The 20,369-nt window shown below is 37.1% G+C and overlaps 1 protein-coding gene across 1 annotated transcript in view; it reads left to right on the forward strand.

The window, feature by feature from the left end:
* Nucleotides 1–20,369, forward strand: part of SORCS3 (sortilin related VPS10 domain containing receptor 3) — a 1,163,020-nt gene that overhangs the window by 279,042 nt on the left and 863,609 nt on the right. The window contains exon 2 of the mRNA XM_053693001.1: nt 13,307–13,374. Coding sequence (XP_053548976.1) covers nt 13,307–13,374 — 68 coding nt within the window. The remainder of the gene's footprint in view (nt 1–13,306; nt 13,375–20,369) is intronic.

The raw sequence follows: 20,369 nt of genomic DNA on the forward strand, positions 1-20,369 counted from the left end.
GATGCCTTCTTTTTCAAATAAAGATAGCAAGAGAACAAAGAAAAATTGATAATAGGAGTAAATTAGAAAGTTGCTTAAAATTGCATGCTCTATCTGAATCCCAAAAGAAAAAATTTGGATTCAGTGTCCCTTTAACCATTGGTCGTACCTCTGGTTAATTTTCTGAACGCTAATTGCTACCATGAGCTTGTGGTAGCAATAAACAGACATTTGTAATTGCTGGTTATTTATCGTCACCTGTAAACGGGCGAATTTGCCCGTTTACTGGTGTGCAATAAATTAGCGCTCCACTTGTGATCTAGCCCATTATGTGGTCAAACTCATGTCCGTTAATGTATTCACTCACAGGCCACTTTATTAGGTTCACCTGTTCAATTGCTTGGTAACACAAATTGCTAATCAGCCAAACACATGGCAGCAATTCAATGCATTTAGGCATCTAGACGTGGTAAAGACGACTTGCTGAAGTTCAAACCGAGCATCAGAATGGGGAAGAAAGGGGATTTAAGTGACTTTAAATGTGACATGGTTGTTGGTTCCAGACGGGCTGGTCTGAGTATTTAAAAAACTGTCAATGAGATAGGGGGCGCCCTAAAGAATAGCACTAGATTCACTATAAAGCATAAATGTTAATGGTGGATGTGAAGTACAAAGGAGGTCAATACCAATAAGCCATAGGCCAATAAAAATTAACAAATGTAAATTCAGCACAATATAAAGCACAAAATAAAGCACAAAATAAAATACAGCCCAAAATAAAATAAAATAGTAGTGTAAGAAAAGTCTTTGATATAAAGGTGGGTGATGAAGAGGCAGCAATCTGTAGAGGACCCGGCTTGGATCCAAAGAATGATCTAAAAACAGAGAAAAAGACAGATGCACCACATGGCCCAATATTGTTTGATCCACAGAATTCAATTTCCAGAGCTATATGCTATCAAACTCACAATTGTAAAAGCACTCCAATTAGTGCAGTGGGAGCAGTCTGGGATCTATAACAGTCACCCAGCAGACCGACCTCTTTGGTGGAGATAGATGTTCTGTAGTGAAACACAAAGGGACACAAAGGTGCCTATATGGCCTAGTACAGTCTTATACAAGAAGCAGTAGTATATGTGGTAAGGTATATACTCACAAAAAGTGAAGCATCTCTGTTGATGCTAATCAGACAGGATGGGGTCAATGTAGTCACCCAACAGACTGTATCAAGGCTTCCACAGGAGGCAGACAGCAGAGGTCCGATGGACAATGTTTTGATCCAAATGAGACACAGTAGCAAGTGTTTGAGTTAAAAAGATATAAAACTTTACTGATATAGATTAAAATACAGCGACGCGTTTCTCAGTCACAGACTGTTTCCTCAGGCTTAAGCCTGAGGAAACAGTCTGTGACTGAGAAACGCGTCGCTGTATTTTAATCTATATCAGTAAAGTTTTATATCTTTTTAACTCAAACACTTGCTACTGTGTCTCATTTGGATCAAAACATTGTCCATCGGACCTCTGCTGTCTGCCTCCTGTGGAAGCCTTGATACAGTCTGTTGGGTGACTACATTGACCCCATCCTGTCTGATTAGCATCAACAGAGATGCTTCACTTTTTGTGAGTATATACCTTACCACATATACTACTGCTTCTTGTATAAGACTGTACTAGGCCATATAGGCACCTTTGTGTCCCTTTGTGTTTCACTACAGAACATCTATCTCCACCCAAGAGGTCGGTCTGCTGGGTGACTGTTATAGATCCCAGACTGCTCCCACTGCACTAATTGGAGTGCTTTTACAATTGTGAGTTTGATAGCATATAGCTCTGGAAATTGAATTCTGTGGATCAAACAATATTGGGCCATGTGGCGCATCTGTCTTTTTCTCTATTTAAAAAACTGCTGATCTACTGGCATTTTCACGCACAACCATCTCTAGGGTTTACAGAGAATGGTCCGAAAAAGAGAAAATATCCAGTGAGCGGCAGTGGATGAAAATGCTTTGTTGATGTCAGAGATCAGAGGAGAATGGGCAGACTGGTTTGCAATGATAGAAAGGCAACAGTAACTCAAATAACCACTCGTTACAACCAAGGTATGTAGAATACCATCTCTGAATGCACAACTTGTCAAACTTTGAAGCAGATGGGCTACAGCAGCAGAAGACAACACCGGGTGCCACTCATGTCAGCTAAGAACAGGAAACTGAGGCTACAATTCAAAAAGGCTCACAAAAATTGCACAATAGAAGATTGGAAACACGTTGCCTGGTCTGATGAGTCTCAATTTCAGCTGCGACATTCAGATGGTAGGGTCAGAATGTGGTGTAAAAAAGATGAAAGCATGTATCCATCCTGCCTTGTATCAATGGTTCAGGCTGGTGGTGGTGGTGTAATGGTGTGGAGGATATCTTCTTGGCACACTTTGGGCCCCTTAGTACCAATTGAGCATTGTTTAAATGCCACGGCCTACCTTAGTATTGTTGCTGACCATGTCCATTCCTTTATGACTACAGTGTTCCCATCTTCTGATGGCTACTTGCAGCAGGAAAATGAACCATGTCACAAAGCTCAAATAATCTCAAACTGGTTTCTTAAACATGACAATGGGGCCGATTTATCAGGCTCTGTATGGAGCTTGATGTCCCTTCTGGAAACAGAAGTTATGAAGCAGAGTTCTAAAGACCGCTGCTCCATAACTTGGCCGCCTGATCTGATGCCTCGGACAGAAATCAACCTGATTGAATACAATCGAGTTGATTGACACCCCCTGCTTGCAAATCTGCAGGGGGCAGCATTTCACCGGCAGTTCAGAAGAACTGCTGGTGCAATGATAAATGCCGATAGAGTATGCTGTCGTCATTTATCAATGTGCAGCGGACATGATACGCTACATCATATCATGTCCTCTTGCACTATGATAAATCTATCCCAGTGAGTCCAAAGTCACCAGATCTCAATCCAATAGAGCACCTATGGGATGTGGTGGAACGGGAGATTAATTTCATGGATGTACAGTTGACAAATCTGCAGCAACTGCGTGATGCTATCATGTCAATATGGACCAAAATGTCTGAGGAATGTTTTCAACACCTTGTTGAATCTATGCCAGGGGGTCCAACCAGGTACTAGCAAGCAAGCTGTACCTAATTAAGTGGTCGGTGAGTATATATAGAGCGAGAGAGAGAGAGAGAGAGAGAGAGAGAGAGAGAGAGAGAGAGAGAGAGAGAGAAGAAAAATAGGTTGCTTGTGGTGTGTGGTATTCTTATGTGACCAAGGCCTTCGTGAGAGGCCGAAATGTTATAGTTCTGACACATTAAAGGTGTTTATATGACACTCTCCGTGCTGGCTCAGTGGTTGGCGATTTTCAAGGATTTACACTGAATCCTGGTCCTCAGCTATTTTTCTTCTTATTCAAGGGGACGTGCACACCGTGGTTGATTATGCTGGTGAGTGCTGATCTTTCTGTATATATATATATATATATATATATATATATATATAGTGTGTGTGTGTGTGAAGCTACAGTTGTCTCAGCATTGAAAGCTCTGATTAGGGTTCTTTTTAACCCCCCAAAAAACACTACTACATTCCTGATTTAGGTACAAATTTTAGACTGAAGAACTGAATAGAAAAATTAAAAAAAAACATTAAAGGGACACAGTGCTGGAAAAATATATTTATATTTAGATAATAGCACAGAGCAGTATATGTAAATGTGAACTGATTTACAGAGTGATACAAGACCTAGACTAAGTGTACAACCATTTAGCCTACAGTGTGAGCATTAATCTGCAACAAGCGTATTGCGCATGCTCACAAACAATGTAACCTTTACTGATACAGGAGTCAGTTACTATTCATATAACCTTACACACTACAGATACAGTCTGCGCAGCATCACATTGGTGCTAAATCACACAGTGCTGTTCTCTTTAGGAGTCATTATCCTTTTTCTGCTGCTCCATATTATTGACTTATGGATTGACATCAAATGACCTATGCTAAACACAGCAATCTGGAAGACTTTCCATCACTTGAGCTGTCAGCAGCCTCATGTTTTTATCCAAGGTGAACCCCCAGGGAAATAAGGTTAAGCAAGAACGCAACCTCTGTTTAAGGGATAAATGCCCCTAGCATCTGTCACTGATCTGTTATGTCCATCTTGGGATCATCATCTAAAGGATTTGCCAATTTTTTAGGACATTAACAAATTCGGCATCTGTGATATGTTGTCAATAAGTCATCCGTACTGCGCGCTCACATCTATTGGCTTCCCATACTAATTACACATTTATCCCTTGAACCCTGGGACGCAAGAAGTATTTATACAGATTTCCAGGATTCACTCTCTTATAAACAAGCACTTGTTGATTGCAATGAAAACTCTACAGATTTCAAATATCATGAGCTCAGTATTATTTGTTAAATGTCAGTTTTATCCTTTTAACTGTATGAACTCGGCTGAGAAAATCTTCTGTTGGCTTTGAAAAAAAAAGTAAATATTAGGAAAATAGAATTGACAGGAAAGTTGCTTAATAAAACGACAGTCTAGTGTCTCTTTTGTTAAGAGCATTTTACTTGTAAACTACATCTCTATTCTTCTCCACTGAAGGATCCAGATAGTTATTGGAGCATACACATGTATGTTTGTTTCACATTTCCTTTGCAGTGGTATGCTTGTTTGGAATATCCCAAGAGCACAATATTAACTGCATAAAACTGCCTTGCAGGGGTTAATATTGTAAATGAAATAATTGTGTTAAAGGGACAGGAAACCCCAAAATATTATTTCATGATTTGGATAGAACATACAATTTTAAACAACTTTTCAATTTACGTTTATTATCAAATTTGCTTCATTCTTTTGTTATCCTTTGCTGAAGGAACAGCTTTGCATTACTGCCAGCTAGTTGAACACATCTAGCCAGCCAATCACAAGAGATAAGTGTGTGCAGGTACCAATCAGCAGCTAGCTCCCACTAGTGTAGATTATGTGCCTATTATTTTTCAACAAGGGATACCAAGAGATCAAAGCACATTTGAAAATAGAAGTGAATTTAAAAATGTCTTAAAATGAAATGCTCTTTCTGAATCATGCAAGTTTAATTTTGACTTTTCTATCCCTTTAAGAAATAAAAAGATGTAATATAATGAGCATTGCATTGTTTACATTAGAAAGCATATTGTAAGGTAAACAGCTAATCAGTTCCCTTATTACTCTGTAAGCCCTAGTAACTAAAGTGTTAAAGGGACACAAATGAAACTTTCATGATTCAGATAGAGCCCACAATGATAACCAACTCTCTCTCCAATTCTCTTCTATTATCAAAACTACTGGGCATGTGCAATAATTCACAGTATATAAGTATTTACATTTTGTGATTGGCAGATGGCTGTCACATGGTGCAGGAGGAAGGACAATGGAATCTTGAAATTTGTCATTAAAAAAATCTACTGCTCATGTGAAATTCAGAGTAAGTTCTTTTTATTATGCATCCGCTGATTATACAATTCCACTGTAAGTAATGTTCGATTAAAGGGATGCTTTAAAATAAGTTGCCCCTGTTCTCAATGACTTGTTATACATACTGCAGAGTATTCAATTGTTCTTCATGTATATTTTTGCATTTGAAATAGCTGTTTTTGTGAATTAAATCCAACACCTGTAGTTCTCAAGGACACGTCTGCAGGTAAAGTTATCTCTGTCTAAACTCACCTAATAGTTAGGTATTTAATATTAATTATGGTTGGATGGGTTCAATGAGCATAACCAGCTATTTCAGATACAGAAATGTATCTCTATTTCCTACCCGCGCTGGGAGATTAATTAGTAATTTTGTCTCATGTTTACATAGATTTTATACAGATAATACATTTCATATTCATATTTTCAGTATAGGTGGTCATTTTTACAGGCAAAAGCAGCTGTATCAAATAGCAAAATAAAGACAAAAGCTGTTTGCAAACAATTTAATAAATTCTGGCAGGTAAAATGGATCATTGGGAAGACATTAAAGGATAGGAAATTCAAAATTAGACTTGAATGATTCAGACAGATTATGCTATTTGAAGACACTTTTAAATTTGCTTCTATTTTTAAATGTACTTTGTTCTTTTGGTATCCATTGTTGAAAAATAATATGTACACATCCTACACAAGGGGAGCTGGCTGCTAATTGGTGCCTGCACATATTTGTGTCTAATGATTGGCTGACTAGATGTGTTGAGCTAGCTCTCAGTAGTAAATTGGTTGTCCATCAGCAAAGGATATAAAGAGAATGAAGCAAATGTGATAATAGTAGTAATTTGGAAAGTAGTTATGTTCTATCTAAATCCTGAAAGAAAATATTTAAGTTTAATTTCCCTTTTTAAGGAGAGAACATTTTTGAGTACAATGTCCCTTTAAACAATCTCTTCAACCTGTCCCACAAATTAACAGTATTTCTTTTTAATTAATTAGTTGTGCTTTTTATTATAAATCAGCTCTACATAATAAGATTAGACTGGTGTATTCTGGCAAGCAACTGGCAGTTTATTGTATTCAAAGCTGCTACCGGAACAGCCTTTCAAATGGATTGGGCTTTATCGCCCACCCCAACTGGGATGCTGACTTCTGTCTCTGCTTAATCTTATTTGCAGGGGAGGACTGAGACCAATCAAGGGCTCACACTGACTCAAATTTATGCAAATGAACATAGTAGCCTCCCTGCCCTGCCCCCACCCTCCAGGGCCAGGACCCCCAATGTCAAGGGCCAGAGACAGGGCCCCCAACTTCCAGTGCAGACCCCACACTCTATGGCCCTCACAGCGACAGACCCTCAACAGGATCCACCACACTCTGGGGCCCCCAAGCAACAAACCCCACATAAACTACTAAACCCACACTTAAAGGGAAAGTCTACACCAGAATTTTTATTGTTTTAAAAGATCGATAATCCCTTTATTACCCATTCCCCAGTTTTGCATAACTAACACATTTATAATAATATACTTTTAACCTCTGTGATTATCTTGTATCTAAGCCTCGGCAAACTGCCCCTTTATTTCAGTTCTTTTGACAGACTTGCAGTTTAGCCAATTAGTGCCTGCTCCCAGATAACTTCACGTGCACGAGCACAGTGTTATCTATATGAAATACATGAACTAACACCCTCTAGTGGTGAAAAACTGTTAAAATGCATTCTGAAAAGAGGTGGCCTTCAAGGTCTAAGAAATTAGCATATGAACCTCCTAGGTTAAACTTTCAACTAACAATACCAAGTGAACAAAGCAAAATTGGTGATAAAAGTAAATTGGAAAATTGTTTAAAATGACATGCTCTATCTGAATCATGAAAGTTTATTTTGGCCTAGACTGTCCCTTTAACTGCTTAGTTACTTATAGGGCAGCTGTCAACCCCAGCTGAAGCAGCACACCAGGAGCTATAGAGATGCCATTTGTGGGCCACCCTACATGCTGGGCCCTTGGTCCTATTTGCCCAGCTGATCAGTCCGCCCCTGCTTATTTGCATAGTTTTTTATAGCCAATAGCACAATACTGGAAATGTCATTGTAGCTGGTAGTTTTAACAGGAAAAACCAGCAGGAACTATTTGTGAATAATTTAAATTTATACACTGAATCAGTTAAAATACATAATTAAATGCACACACGCACAAATACACACACACACACACATATATATACACACAAAAATACACACACACACATACAAACACACACACACATACAAACACACACACACACAAATATACACACGCATACAAACACACATGCATACAAAACACACAAACACACATACACATACACACAAACACACACACACACACAAATACACAGACACACACACACAATCACAAACACACACATAAACACACACCCACACACACAAATACACACAGACACACACATACACACAAAAATACACACACACATACATACAAACACACACACACAAATACACACACACATACATACAAACACATACACACACACATACATACAAACACACACACACACATACACACAAACATACAAACACACACACACAAATCCACACACACGCATAAACACACACCCACACAAATACACACACACACACACAAAAATACACACAGACACACATACACACATAAATATACACAGAGACACACACACACAAATACACACATACACACACATAAATATACACAGAGGCACACGCACATACAAGTACACACACATACATACATACCTACATAAACAAACACACCCCGATTGAATAATTATATTCCAGTTGAAACACTTACGAAGTTCTTTACAAATTGATTTATAAAAAGAACATGAAACCTTGGAGTATATTAAGTATGCTCATACATACACAAATACACACACAATTTACACAAATATACACAGACACACACCCAAGTACACACACACATTACATACAAAATTATTTATAAAAGGAACATGAAACTGTATTTTGAGTGTGCTCATACAGTCCAGTTAGTATATTAATGTAACACACTTTGCAATATAAAATGCATTTACAATTACTGTTTAGCCCTTTTTTTAAACACTCAAGATAAATGCACCTGCTTGACTGTTAGTCAAATTGAATCCCAAAAACTATGCACCAATCAGCAGCGAAATACAATCTTAGCTAGGTACCTGGGGGATTTAAAGGGACGGTATACTGTAAAATAGTTTTTCCCTTAATGTATTTCCAATGACTTGTTATATTAGTTGCAGCATAAAGAGTATATGAGAAATTGCATTTTCAGGTGCTTTGAAACCACAAACTATTTTCCCATTTGCGGCCGCGCGATAATTAACAAGTGGCTGTTTTTTTCTACTTTGAGCTTGCATTAGCAATTAGTGCTTATAAAATTAACCAGAGATCAGATATCTGGTTAATTTTATATATGACCCCAAATGCCCCTAAACTTAAAGGGATACTGAACCCACATTTTTTCTTTTGTGATTCATATAGAGCATGCAATTTTAAACAACTTTCTAATTTACTCATATTATCAATTTTTCTTCGTTCTCTTGCTATCTTTATTTGAAAAAGAAGGCATCTAAGCTAAGGAGCCAGGCAATTTTTGGTTCAGGACTCTGGACAGGACTTGTTTAATGGTGGGTGCATTTAGCCACTAATCAGCAAGAACAACCCAGGTTGTTCACCAACAATGGGCCGGCTTCATTCTTACTTTTCAAATAAAGATACCAAGAGAATGAAAAAAAAATTGATACTAGGAGTAAATTAGAAAGTTGTTTAAAATTGCATGCTCTATCTAAATCATTAAATAAAAAATTTGGGTTCAGTGTCCCTTTAACCCCTTAACGACCAAGGACATTCCTGACACGTTCTCTGGGGTTTGAAGCTGTGGAAGCGATCGTGATCACTTCCATCCACTTCCAGGGTATTGCAGTGATGCCTCGACATTGAGGCATCACTGTAATACCTTTGTTAAGCATCCAGTGCAGAGAGAGACACTCTGTGGCCCTCTCTGCATCGGCCAGCAATGGTGCCGATTGTTGGTAGATGAGAGCTGTAACAGGGAGGTGGGTGGGCGACCCATCGCTGGTCCAATTCCTTCCAGGTGCCAAGAGCGGAGGGCGGATGTGCGTGCGAGTGCACGAGAGCGCGCGCAGGAGCGCATGGGAGCGGGTGGGACTGGGACCGCTACAATACAGAAAAGTCTAAGAGATGGAAGGAGAGAGGGGCATATAAATATTTGGAAAGGGATCTGGGAGGGGGAGAGGGTAGGGATATCAGGGGGGGGGCAGCTACACTACAGAAAATTGGACTATTTTTTTTAACAAACTGGATACTGGCAGACAGCTGCCAGTACCCAAGATAGCGGCAATTAGGTAGAGGGGGGAGGGTTAGAGAGCTGTTTGAGGGGGGTCAGGGAGGTTAGGGGCTAAGGGGAGATCCAACACTGCAGAATAGCTAGAAAAAAATGGCTTTTATTTTAGTACTGGCAGACTTTCTGCCACTACTTAAGATGGCGGTGACAATTGTGAGGTGGGGGAGGCAAGAGAGCTGTTTGAGGGGGGTCAGGAAGGGATCAGGGGGTGGGATGTGTCAGGTGGAGGCTGATCTCTACACTAAAACTAAAATTAACCTTACAAACTCCCTAATTAACCCCTTCACTGCTGGGCATAATACAAGTGTTGGCCCATGCTGCATTTAACAGCCTTCTAATTACCATAAAGCAATGCCAAAGCCATATAAGTCTGCTATTTCTGAACAAAGGGGATCCCAGAGAAGCATTTACAGCCATTTTTTCCATAATTGCACAAGCTGTTTGTAAATAATTTCAGTGAGAAACCTAAAGTTTGTGAAAAAGTTAACGATTTTTTTTATTTGATCGCAAATGTATTTTTATTGTAAATTGCACTTATTGCCCTATAACATGCAAAAAAAGCAAAGAACATGTAAACATTGGGTATTTCTAAGCGCAGGACAAAATTTAGAAACTATTTAGCATGTGTGTTTTTTGGTGGTTGTGGATGTGTAACAGATTTTGGGGGTTAAAGTTAGAAAAAGTGTGTTTTTTTCAATTTTTTCATCATATTTTAGAATTTGTTTTATAGTAAATTATAAGATATGATGTATATAATATGTGTGGGTACAGTAAATGAGTAAGAGGAAAATTACAGCTAAACACAAACACCACAGAAATGTAAAAATAGCCTTGGTCCCAAACGGTCAACAAATGGAAAAGTGGTCTGGTCACTAAGGGTTAAGTGTTAGTTTTCTATTTATTTTTATAAATGTATCTTTTAAAAAAAAAAAAAAAAAAAAGATAACTGCACTTAGCAGTTTTTAGGGGCTAAAGTTGGCGGAAAAAACCTGCACTGAAAACTGCCTTTACATTGCGGTCTATGGGAACTGTGTGTTCCCTGTAAATATATATGTATATGCTTATATTCATATATATTTATGTGTTAATATGTGTATATATACAAATTAACACATAAATATATATGTATATAATCATATACATATATATTTACATTTTCTGCCATTGCTGCGCGACTTACCCTTTACGTTGCTCTAGGTTCTGATGTCGTGTGTCACGGCATGAGAACGAGGATCCCATTGGAGCCCATGGAAGCACGCTCTTGTGAGCGCAATGCTTCCCAGCAATGCGAATGCAAATTTGCGTTTGCATTGCTGTCAACTTGTAATAGCAGTGCACATTAGCGCAAATATTGAAAGCAATATTTAGCACTCTACTTATAATTTGGCCGTTAAATGGGTTGAGCTTACAGGTAAAATCGGATCTCTTTATTTTATCACTTTGTGCACACAGACATGCTTCCTTATCTTATATCTGTCTGTAAATCAAAGCCCATTACTTAGAGAACACTGTAAATTTACAATTGTATTACTTAAAGGGATAGTATACTGTAAAATTGTTTTTCCCTTAATGTGTTTACAATTGCTTTTTTACCAACAACATAGTAAAAAAATGTACAAACATTAGCTTTTTAAGGTTTATTTGAGTATATTAAAGCTCTGATTTTGTGTTTTGAAGCCACAACCTAATAAAATGGGTTGAGCTTGTAGGTATAATAAGATCTCATTACTTTATCACATTGTGTACAAAAACCTGCTTCTTTATCTTATATCTATCCGTAAACCAATCGCCAATACTTGGAGAGAACAATGGAAAATAAACATTTTATTACCTTATCTCTGCTATATTCCAATGGGAGTGTAATTTCTTCTGCTGGCTGTGTTTACAAAGCTATCTATAGCTTGGACCTGCGGCCACAAACTTTCAGCATAGGTGGGGATACCACATGCTAAATCAACTATTTAAAATGCCAATATCAGGGTAAAGGAGCTATTTGTAAATACTTTAATACACTCCAGCAGTTAATGTGGATCATTGGGAACAAATTAAAGGGGAGAAAGTTTTTGAGTAAACTGTCCCTTTAACTCCCCTGCACCCTACTGAGAGTGTAATTTCTTCTTCTGGCTATGTTTACATAGCTTGTCATTAGCCAAAAATTAACTATAGAAACTTTCAGTATAGGTTGGGATACCACAGGTTAAATCAGATTTTTAAAATTCCAAAATAAATGTAAAGGATATACCTGTAAACAATTTAATACACTCCAGCAGGTAAAATGGATCAAATTAAAGGGGAGAAAAAATTGGGTAAACTGCCCCTTTAAGGGGCACTGACCTCTGTGTTAAAAAGAAAACCCTAAAGCACCCTTTAACATATGTTAAATTGCTAAAAGTGCAGCCCCAACAGTGTTTTGACTTTAAAGTCCCCTTAGTAATGTTAATGAGGGTTTTTCTAGATACATTTGGGACAAAGAATACAAATAGAATAGAATGTGCCCGTAAGTAAGATGTCCCTAAGCCCTGCAATAGTTCCTGTATTTCCTGTGTACTTTCATGTGCGTCTGCTTTAAGTCTTCCCCACTAGAATTTGTATTCTGTACCACAGAAACGTAAAGCGAATTAAGAATGTTTAATTGATTCTTTCCTGCAGGTTTTTATTTCAGATGCAAAATGTCTGGAGGATTAAAACAAATGCTTAGTGCTGCAGGAATGAATGCAACTAATGATTTGTTTTCCTGCTACTTGATCTCTGCTAATACCTCTGTATTAATGACAGCCTGTCATGGCTTGCTCAAGGTCTCTCTTTTCTTCTCTAGTGCAGGATCTCTGGTATTAGAGCATTTTATGTTTACATGTAATTCTTTTACTACATGTTTAATGCTTGTAACAGTGTTAATATATGTTGCTAAAGTCATTCCCCCCGTCCCTCAGGGTGAGGATACAGCTAGTGAGCCAATGAGAATCAGGGATACAGGGATACACGCATTTACTCCAATCACTGGCAAGACTCCTCATCTATATCAAAAAGGAGGAAGGATTACAAATTTGACGATAGCTCCATTTATGAAACTTTGAAGCCCTTGAATTAAAGGCAACTCCAGTTTAGAAACAGCTGATAGAAGAACTCTGTCTTTTTAGCTTTCCATCACCTCAAAGATGGCAGATATAAAGCATCTTATATGGGATGATTAACAAGCCCTGCTTCCTTTCAATTGGTTGCATGATAGCAGGGGGTGGAGCTATTACTTGTGCAGTCATATATTCCAGTAATTGATGTTGCCTTGCTACCCATCTGTGTGAGCAGACAGGTAACCTGCCTGGAAACATTCTCCAGGTGCAGCATAATAAATGTTTAACCCTGTTGAAGATCTCATAGTAAATGAAAGGAATTTCATATACAAACATATTTTTTTGCACTATGATGTATCTAGTATTACACAAACTAAAGTTTATTTATTTATTTTACAGGTGATCCTGATACTTACCAAGCTTTATGACTTTAACCTGGGAAGTGTAACAGAGAGCTCTTTGTGGAGGTAAGGTCAACTATTTGCCATTAGTCTGATCATAAAACATCAAATATTGGTCACCCTAGTATCATCTAATCACATTTCAAATGTTTGGCAGATATTTGGACTTTCATTATTTTTGCTTTTTCAATATATTATAAAAACCGCTAAATAACATTTGAATACAATAAAACAAGTTATACATTAAAGGGACACTCAATTCAAAAATTAAACTTTCATGATTCAGATAGAGAATGCAATTTTAAACAACTTTCCAATTTACTTCCATTAGCAAAAATTACACTTTTTGAGTCACCAGCTCCTACTGAGCATGCGCAAGAATTCACAGAATATAGGTATATGCATTTGTGATTGGCTGATGGCTGTCACATGATACTACTCATTTGAAGTTCAGTCTAAGAGCTATAGCCTATCACACTTTTTAACAGGCATTTATTGATTATGCAGATCTACTTTATCTAATGGCCCTTTAATTATAATAAAATATAAAGAATGATGTCTCCCAATTAGTTGTCTGTCTAGCCAAACTGTGACCAGAATGCATTTTAGAGCCACGCCCCTTCGAAACCTGAAGGGGTGTGTCTCTGAAATGCACTGTGGTTACTGTTTGGCCAGACACTATTTCTTAAGTTGTAAATGCAAGTATGACTTTTTATTACTTTTTATTATATTCAAATGTTGTTTAATGTTTTTTTATATTTCAGTAAAACACTTCTTTACAAGTATTTAGGTGCTGTCTCTTTAATTCATACACTATTTTTTTGTAAGATAGCTGCATTTAATTTTTGTTTTATTATTTTACTATATTTTTGTATTTCTCTGTTTTTATACATTTATTTTTTGAGACCTAGATTTCAGTGTTTTAACCAGATTAAAGCACTCACTCTTTTTCATAAATTAACCATCAAAATAATATTTGAAACAGCAAATTGAATGAACATGTGAGTGCTGATTTTCATTTTTAATATATTGATCCCTGTAGATATCACAGGTCATTGCATTTTTTCCAAGGGTAGTGATAAACCACACCGCAAATTGTAAAGACATTTTGAATAATCACCAGTATTTATAAAAGAAAAAAATTCTAATGGCATTTGTATGCAGTGTAATCATATCTTATGATGTAACTTTATTCCTATGCTTGTCAGAAAAAGCTAAATGAATTTGCTACCCCGTCTGTTACCACCTCTGACACTTAAAGAGTTAATGTGCTCAGGTAATACACATATGAGGCGTTTATAAGCATCAAGACTGCAATAATCTCATTTTTGGTAGGCTGAGAAGGGGAGGGGGCAGGGTGTGTGATAGAGTCATAGTACAAAGTCACAGACTGGAAAAAAGTCAGCGCTGTGCAAGGTTCCAGCTACAGGATGCTGAGAGAAGCCTACAAATAATAAATTACCTGCATGTTGGCTGTCAGTGTAAAATGAAATACATGTCACTGTCATTGTAGGCTGTAATGTCATATTTCCTTCAGGGAATGTGCAATATATACTGAATAAATGTGCTTTATCCTCATTCTTTATGCTAAATATATGGTCAGTATCACTTACACCATCTCTACAAGCACTGAGGTGTATGTGGAGTACTAACTTACTGGCTCTCTTCTACTATAATACTGTGGTGACAGAGACATAGAACTGGACAAATAAAGTTATCTCTTGTATACTTGCTTTTGTTTAACAACTTCTATAAAATGGGTTAAACACATAGTTAAAAGAAAATTGCTGCTACTGAGATGTGACAGTTAAAGGGACAGTTTACTCAAAAATTGTCTCCTCTTTAATTTGTTCCCAATGATCCACTTAACCTGCTGGCGTGTATTACATTGTTTACAAGTAGCTCCTTTACCCTTATATTGGCATTTGAAATAGTTGATTTAGCATGTGGTATCCCCACCTATTCTGAAAGTTTGTGGCCGCAGGTCCAAGCTATAGATAAGCTTTGTAAACACAGCCAGCAGAAGAAATTACACTCCCAGTGGGACATAGCAGAGATAAGGTAATAAAATGTTGATTTTCCATTGTTCTCTGAAAGAACTGGTGATTGTTTTATGGACAGATATAAGATAAAGAAGCCGGCATATGAACACAATGTGATAAAGTAATGAGATCTGATTATACCTACAAGCTCAACCTATTTTATTAGGCTGTGGCTTCAAAACACAAAATCAGAGCTTTAATATACACAAATAAGCCTTAAAAAGCTAATTTTCATACATTTTTTACTCTGCAATTGGTAAAAAAAGCAATTGTAAACACATTAAGGGAAAAACTATTTTACAGTATACTGTCCCTTTAATGAGCCAGTGTCATACTTATATATCCATTAATCACTGTCTGCGTCCAGCTCAGGAACAACCTGTAGAAATGTGTTTAACCCCTTCGCAGAGGGAGATTTTCTATAAAAGAGAATTTGCATTTATTAGTGTCAGTGCATTTCTCAGGATAGCACATTGCTGCCTAAGTAGAGGGCCGGTGAGACCACTGTCTACATCAGTGATTTTTAACCTTTTTTTTGCCGTGGCACACTTTTTTACATTAAAAAATCCTGTGGCACACCACCATCCCAAAATTTAAAAAAAATCACACATTGTAGCCTAATACAGCATATATATATACACATACACACACATACTGTATGTATTGTGCTGTTATGCCATGCCTCCTACAAACTACCCCTGCACTGGGAGTAAAAAACAAGCAAAGTTTAAAAACTATGTCACACTGTTGTCAGTCTGCCGTGGCACACCTGAGGATCTCTCACGGCACACTAGTGTGCCACGGCACACTGGTTGAAAAACACTGGTCTACATCACTACACTAAAGAAAAAGAAACCGGGCAGAGGATACAAGGGAATACTATATCAATACTATATCAATAAGAAATTACATTTATATGAATTTGGGTGAGAAAACTAAAAAAAAAAAAAAAGTTAGAGAATTACACCTATAAATAATGTATTTAAAATACCTATAATTTACCATCACTTTAAAGCATGAATGACCCTTTTATTAAAGTTCTTTAAACATTTAGGGATAGATTACGAGTGGTGCGTTAACCATTGCATGTGATAAGGGGTTTATTGCGACTCTTTATGCACTTCGGAAGTGGCATTGAAAATAAATGCATTCGCTTGAGCACACTTTAATTTAACGTGCGTCGGGTAAGGGTGACTTCGGAGCTCTGGTTAGCTGTTATGCTCGAATAAAAAGTGTCACAAAAAATACCAAAAATACCTTTAATAGTACAGTTACCCTCATAATAACACTAATAAAAAGTATTGTAAAAAAAATTGCACAACAAAAGTTATAAGGACTCAAAGATATAAGGTCTTAGGTGTTAGGGGGGAAAATAACTTCAAAGAGCTTTAACATAGAGATACATACATATACATGTCTACATATGTATAATTGTATGTACATAAGCATTTATATGTGTAATTATGTATTCATATGTGTGTATGTATTTGTAGACATATATACACATATAAAAACATAAATACATATGTACACACAAATAGACTTAAGTGCATTGGAGCCCTTTGCAGTTAAGCAGCTGAAAACATTAAAAAGCATATTTATGCAAAGTCATATTTAATAAAGTGTTTAATTGTGTATATACAATAAATAATTCACATTGCATTGTTCTTCACATAGGGCAATATGTTCTAAGTATTTTTAAATAGATATTCTTTTTATATATATATATATATATATATATATATATATATATATATACAGGGAGTGCAGAATTATTAGGCAAGTTGTATTTTTGAGGATTAATTTTATTATTGAACAACAACCATGTTCTCAAAGAACCCAAAAAACTCATTAATATCAAATCTGAATATTTTTGGAAGTAGTTTTTAGTTTGTTTTTAGTTTTAGCTATTTTAGGGGGATATCTGTGTGTGCAGGTGACTATTACTGTGCATAATTATTAGGCAACTTAACAAAAAACAAATATATACCCATTTCAATTATTTATTTTTACCAGTGAAACCAATATAACATCTCAACATTCACAAATATACATTTCTGACATTCAAAAACAAAACAAAAACAAATCAGTGACCAATATAGCCACCTTTCTTTGCAAGGACACTCAAAAGCCTGCCATCCATGGATTCTGTCAGTGTTTTGATCTGTTCACCATCAACATTGCGTGCAGCAGCAACCACAGCCTCCCAGACACTGTTCAGAGAGGTGTACTGTTTTCCCTCCTTGTAAATCTCACATTTGATGATGGACCACAGGTTCTCAATGGGGTTCAGATCAGGTGAACAAGGAGGCCATGTCATTAGATTTTCTTCTTTTATACCCTTTCTTGCCAGCCACGCTGTGGAGTACTTGGACGCGTGTGATGGAGCATTGTCCTGCATGAAAATCATGTTTTTCTTGAAGGATGCAGACTTCTTCCTGTACCACTGCTTGAAGAAGGTGTCTTCCAGAAACTGGCAGTAGGACTGGGAGTTGAGCTTGACTCCATCCTCAACCCGAAAAGGCCCCACAAGCTCATCTTTGATGATACCAGCCCAAACCAGTACTCCACCTCCACCTTGCTGGCGTCTGAGTCGGACTGGAGCTCTCTGCCCTTTACCAATCCAGCCACGGGCCCATCCATCTGGCCCATCAAGACTTACTCTCATTTCATCAGTCCATAAAACCTTAGAAAAATCAGTCTTGAGATATTTCTTGGCCCAGTCTTGACGTTTCAGCTTGTGTGTCTTGTTCAGTGGTGGTCGTCTTTCAGCCTTTCTTACCTTGGCCATGTCTCTGAGTATTGCACACCTTGTGCTTTTGGGCACTCCAGTGATGTTGCAGCTCTGAAATATGGCCAAACTGGTGGCAAGTGGCATCTTGGCAGCTGCACGCTTGACTTTTCTCAGTTCATGGGCAGTTATTTTGCGCCTTGGTTTTTCCACACGCTTCTTGCGACCCTGTTGACTATTTTGAATGAAACGCTTGATTGTTCGATGATCACGCTTCAGAAGCTTTGCAATTTTAAGAGTGCTGCATCCCTCTGCAAGATATCTCACTATTTTTGACTTTTCTGAGCCTGTCAAGTCCTTCTTTTGACCCATTTTGCCAAAGGAAAGGAAGTTGCCTAATAATTATGCACACCTGATATAGGGTGTTGATGTCATTAGACCACACCCCTTCTCATTACAGAGATGCACATCACCTAATATGCTTAATTGGTAGTAGGCTTTCGAGCCTATACAGCTTGGAGTAAGACAACATGCATAAAGAGGATGATGTGGTCAAAATACTCATTTGCCTAATAATTCTGCACTCCCTGTATATATATATATATATATATATATACCTATGTATGTGTGTTTGTATTTAAGAGTAAAAAGAACATATTCTGCTATGGGAAAAACATTGGAATGTGAAATATTAATATTTCATGTCTGGTTAGTGCACTTGAGTAAACAAGAATGGGTTTGGTCGTGAGTAAGGGTGTTAGGCTTTTTCCCCCCACTTTTCACGCCCTATTAAAGTCTATGGGGGAATATGTTAATGAGTTTGTTATATTTGAAGTTCAGCTTTTTGCGCAGTTTTTAATTTCAACTTGTAATATATGTGCTACCCGAAGCCCTTAATGTCCCTCACCCTTAATGTGTTAAAATTCACTCCCCATAATAAAAATACACCCTCCTCATAATTACTTTTTTATCTGCCTCGGATGGTTGCTGACATGCGGGAGTGTGCGTTTTAGGGTGGGACTTTATTACTATAAAATAAAATGACTAGAAAGCAATTGTAGAAATACTAATTAATATTCACTGGATTGTTGTATAGAATGTTCTCTGTAATGTGAAATAACAAAACTTTTCTTTAGTACATATCTAATTAAATAGGATAACGTATTAAATTAAGTTTAAATTAGATCAAATTAGGATAAAATGAGTCACGTGGTGTTAGTGGGTGACCTGGACAAGTAAGCTCCTTGTTCTCTCACCTATCACAGTTGTTATTAAAGGGACATTAATGTCATTGTTTTATTCATGCGCTAGAAATGATTCACTGCATTTCTCCATTTAAAATAAATATTATAAAGCATTTTAAAATATTATAAAACTATTGTTTTTCATGCAGTCCTACGACACACCACTTGAAAGAGCAAAGAGTGTTTTTTTATCTTTCTTAGGCCTAGATTTGGAGTTTGGCGTTAGCCGTGAAAACCAGCGTTAGAGGCCCCTAACGCGGGTTTCTTACGGACTCCGGTATTTAGAGTTTATTTACCGCCACTCCAAAATCACCTAACGCTCAAATTTCTACCGACACCTCAGACCCAGTAGTAAACATATACCGACAAAATAAACATCCACGAATCAAATTAAAAAAATTACACAAAGTACACTTACACTCATACAAACACTACACTATGTTTATTTTTCATATTTAATAATTTTTAAGCAAAATACAAAGGATTAAAGTTGCGAGATCTCGGGTGTTAGAAAAAAAACAACACAAATCCATTTTCCCATTGACTTACATTGACACACGGGAAAAGACCCTCATATACCTACATCTAACTAATAACATTATCACAAATATACACTCATCGATGCATACAAAAAATATACATCACATGACATACACAAAATATTTATTTATTACATAAAGAACACGATTTAGTTACTTTTTCACACAAGCTCATGACGTCACTCACTTAACGAGGAAAACCAGTCTTAGAAAAAAAAAATGACAAATTTTATGAGCCTCCATTGACTTCTATTGGGAAGACGTGCTCGTGCACGCGAAACCCACATTTCCCTAACGCACGCAAATAGCGTAGACAGAAAAACTCCAAATACCAGCGCTAGAAAATACATGATTTTATGCGTTAGACCTAGCGATGATAAATAGATCAAGAAATTACTATTTCCCTATGGTGGATTTATGGATTTTACAGTTTGAATATTCACAACACCATTAAATTGTTTCACACTTTTAGATTACATCAACTACAAATCAACATCACTAGTAA

This window comes from Bombina bombina, chromosome 9, assembly GCF_027579735.1.
Source record: "Bombina bombina isolate aBomBom1 chromosome 9, aBomBom1.pri, whole genome shotgun sequence".
Taxonomy (NCBI): Eukaryota; Metazoa; Chordata; class Amphibia; order Anura; family Bombinatoridae; genus Bombina; species Bombina bombina.